This window comes from Arachis ipaensis, chromosome B01 (genome assembly GCF_000816755.2).
Source record: "Arachis ipaensis cultivar K30076 chromosome B01, Araip1.1, whole genome shotgun sequence".
NCBI classification, from domain to species: Eukaryota; Viridiplantae; Streptophyta; class Magnoliopsida; order Fabales; family Fabaceae; genus Arachis; species Arachis ipaensis.
This window is the reverse complement of record NC_029785.2, coordinates 5,354,823-5,358,613: the sequence shown is the minus strand read 5'-3', so window position 1 is coordinate 5,358,613 and position 3,791 is coordinate 5,354,823. Positions and strand designations below refer to the sequence as shown.

General features: G+C 39.1%; 1 protein-coding gene across 1 annotated transcript in view; it reads left to right on the top strand.

The window, feature by feature from the left end:
- Positions 1–1,329, top strand: part of LOC107608029 — a gene marked incomplete in the record, with an annotated part of 2,728 nt that extends 1,399 nt beyond the window's left edge. The window contains 1 exon segment of the mRNA XM_016309950.2: positions 9–1,329. Coding sequence (XP_016165436.1) covers positions 9–948 — 940 coding nt within the window.

Below are 3,791 nucleotides of genomic sequence, written 5' to 3'. Positions count from 1 at the left end.
TCCACCGTCACCACTGCCACCGCAACCAGCAACTCCGCCTCCGCCACCGTTACCGCCGCCAGGTCCTCTCAGAATTCTCTTACTTCCTCATTGCAACCCGACCCGAGTTCCATGAACATTCCTCGTCGGAACTTGCCCGGATCATTGGTCCGACCCGAATCTGAAATCTCCGGCGAGTTGGACAGCGGCCTCTTCTTCCCTCTCCGGAATGATATATTCCCCTGCACCGCGTGCGGCGAGATCTTCCAGAAGCCGCTCCTACTGGAGCAGCATCAATCTACGAAGCACGCGGTGTCGGAGCTACCCGGATCCGACCCCGGTCATAACATAGTCCAGATCATATTCAAGTCGGGTTGGCCCGAGATCCGAAAGTTCCCGACCATAACCCGGATCCTTAAGATCCATAACAGCCAAAAGATTCTCTCGCGGTTCGAGGAGTATCGCGAGGCTGTCAAGGAGAGGGCCGCACTTCACGGCGGCATAATGTCCACGCGCCGCCGTGACGAGCGGTGCCTCGCCGATGGCAATGAGCTTATGAGGTTTCACTGTTCAACTTTTTTATGTGATTTGGGACTTAATGGGAATTCTTCAATTTGTTCGCAACAATTTTGTAATATTTGTGGGATAATTAAATCAGGGTTTTCGCCCAAATTAGATGGAATTTCCACGTTGGCATCCAGCTGGAGGGCACACGTGTCAATCCCAGAAGATATTGAAAGTGAGTTTGGCTTCATGAATGTGAAGCGAGCCATGCTGGTTTGCAGAGTAATTGCGGGTCGGATTGGATCGGATTCAGACGAAGCAGAAAAGGAGGATGGTGGGAGTTTCGACTCCGTGATGGCACGTGGCGGCGACAGCGGCGTGTACACTCGGCTAGACGAGGAGGAACTTTTGGTGTTTAATCCTAGGGCTGTGCTTCCTTGCTTTGTGATTGTGTATAGTGTGTGATTAAATTTTGTGTGAAAACTTTGCATAATTTAGATATGTGCAAATTTTGTGATTGGTTGGAATAAAATTGAGCCCATTTTTGTTCTAGTCAATTATAAAAATTTACACATAAATAAATAGTGGAAAAGTTTTAGATTAGAGAGAGTTCACAAAGTAGTATGTGGAATTGATCAAAAGGTTATGATCGTGAAGAGATGTAATGTTAATTTTGGTATGTGTATTTTGTAGTTTAAGTGATGATTTTTGACATAATCCATGTTATTGGATCATTTGGCACAAAATTTGTGCATTAAACTGACACTTAGTATAGAAATCAAATGAGTTATATGTAAATGTTATTGTCTTTGCTGTTCTATGATATTTCCTTGATTGTGTGATTAATGCTACCCTTCATTTTTCTTTCTTTCTTTCCTTTTATATATTTTTCAATTATATAGTTTGATACTTTGGCAGTAGCAACCATGTGATTCTGCTTTTTTTGCATCTATGAGAAGCTGTTTGTGGGGTTCCATTGAAATTGTGGAATGGTAGGAGACACAGTACTTGTACTACTTGTGTAGTTATTTATTATTTGGTAAAATATGGTTGATTCTTGAATGTGAAGCTTGTGAAAATATCATCTTTCACTTAATCATTTGAAGTCTTGAACAGTTCCTATGCAAGAGGATTATGTCACAACTCTATACATAGGAGCATCTTTTTAACAATACGTATGATATAAGTTATTGTCCTCATTTTAATTTAAAATTTCGTAGTTTTTTTTTTTCTTGATTCCTAACTTCTGAAAAGGAAAAAGGGACTTTAATTTCATGTAGCATAGCATAACAATTAAGATGCCTTAATATCTCCCTCCCCCTCCCCCTCTCCCCTTTTTTTTTTTCATGTAGCATAGCATAACAATTAAGATGCCTTAATATCTCCCCCTCCCCCTTTTTTTTTGTTTATAATGGGAAACTTAAACTATAAGTTTTACTTTTGAGGAGAGGGGGGATGTTATACGTACTACTTTTGTTATATTATTTTTGTACATCTTTAAAGTGATGTCTGAATTTAGTATTAATTTTGACAAGTCCAGCTTGATACGGGTGAATTGTAGCCAAGAGTGGATTAGTCGGATGTGCTAATTATTAGGGTGTCAGACGACGAAACTACCAGTGAAGTACCTAAATATTAAGTTAGGAGCAAACCTAAGACTAGTTAAAACATGGAGGCCAGTAATAGATAAAATAGAAGAGAAACTTAGTTTGTGGAAAACAAAAGTGCTCAATAAAGCAGAAAAGTTGGTCCTCATCAAGTCAGTAATTAATAGCCTGCCTACTTACTATTTGAATTTGTATAAAATGCCGGCTATAGTGGTAAAAAAACTAATTTCACTGCAAAGGAGGTTCTTTTGGGAGAAGGATGATGGGCACCCTGGGCTGGCTTTTGTAAAGTGGGAGTTGATACCGGCATCGAAGAAATTAGGAGGGTTAGGTGTGGGAGATGCGATGATCCGTAATACCGCCTTATTGTTTAAGTGGTGGTGGAGATTTTCTAAGGAGGATTGTCCGTTGTAGAAGAAGGTTGTGTGCTCCTGCAATAATCTGAATCCTGAACAGTTATTGTCTACTCAAGCTATACCGGCAAAAGGAGGCATGTGGAGAGATATTTGTCACTTGCAAATAAAGGAGTAATATGTCAGACAAAAGATTATTGACGGACTGATTATGGAAGTAGGCGATGGCAGATCAACCAGATTTTGGCAAGATACATGGTTACAGTCAGGAAAGCTAAAAGATTCCTTTCTGAGGCTCTACTTGGCTTCAAATAATAAAGGATCCGTGATTGGGGACTGTGAGTTTTGGGATAGAATAGAGTGGGTATGAAATTTTCAGTGGAGGAGGGAACTCCGTCAATGGGAGACTAACAATTTGAACCATCTGTTAGATATCTTGCAAGATGTGAGACTGATAGAAGGCATACAAGATAGAATGGTGTGGAAATTTGATAAGAAAGTCGTTTATACTACTAACTCATTTATGCAGGCTTTGCAGGTACAAACGGTAACAGAAGATATTCTTAACTATAAGTTCACAAATGGAATCTGGAAAGGACTAACTAGTGCCCCATCGAGTAGAGTTATTTACTTGGTTTGTGTTTGTAGATCGAGTTAATACAAAGGATCGACTGAGTCATTTGGGCATCATTGAACGAAATAATAATGTCTGTGTTATGTATAACAAGGAGGTTGAAACTGTACAATATTTGTTTATTACGTGTGAGTACGCTTGGCAGGTGTGGTGCACATGAATTAGCTATGTGGGTCGTGCATGGAGCATCCCAGGATCCATAAAGGAGCACTTTGAGAGTTGGAGGATGATGCCCTTGAGGAAAGACGCACAGAAAACATGGTTAGTGGAGTTCTTCTCCGTTATATAGAATATTTGGTTGTGTAGGAATGAGTTCATTTTTCAAAATAAATCAACAGATGTAGTGGATTGTATTACTAGGTCGTTTTGTTGCTCTAAAGAATGGTGTCAAAGTAAACTATGTTGTTGATGACTCTGTCGAAAATGATATAGGTGTAACTAAAGTTCATGTTATGTCTCTTGTACGCTCCACTTAGTATGTTGTGCTTGTTTCTTTTTTAAAAAAAAAACAACTGATAATAAATGAAAGATGATCATTTTATTTAGGTATTGGGCTTTTCATTGTTTGGTTCAAAATATCATGTTAAATGCCAAAAATATGTAGTAGATCTTTTTCTATTATATTGCTGAGAATATTGGGCTAGATATTAAAAATATAGTTTTGCAAGCTTGGGCTCTTTACTCCTTTATTACAACAGAAACAATATTAAGGTT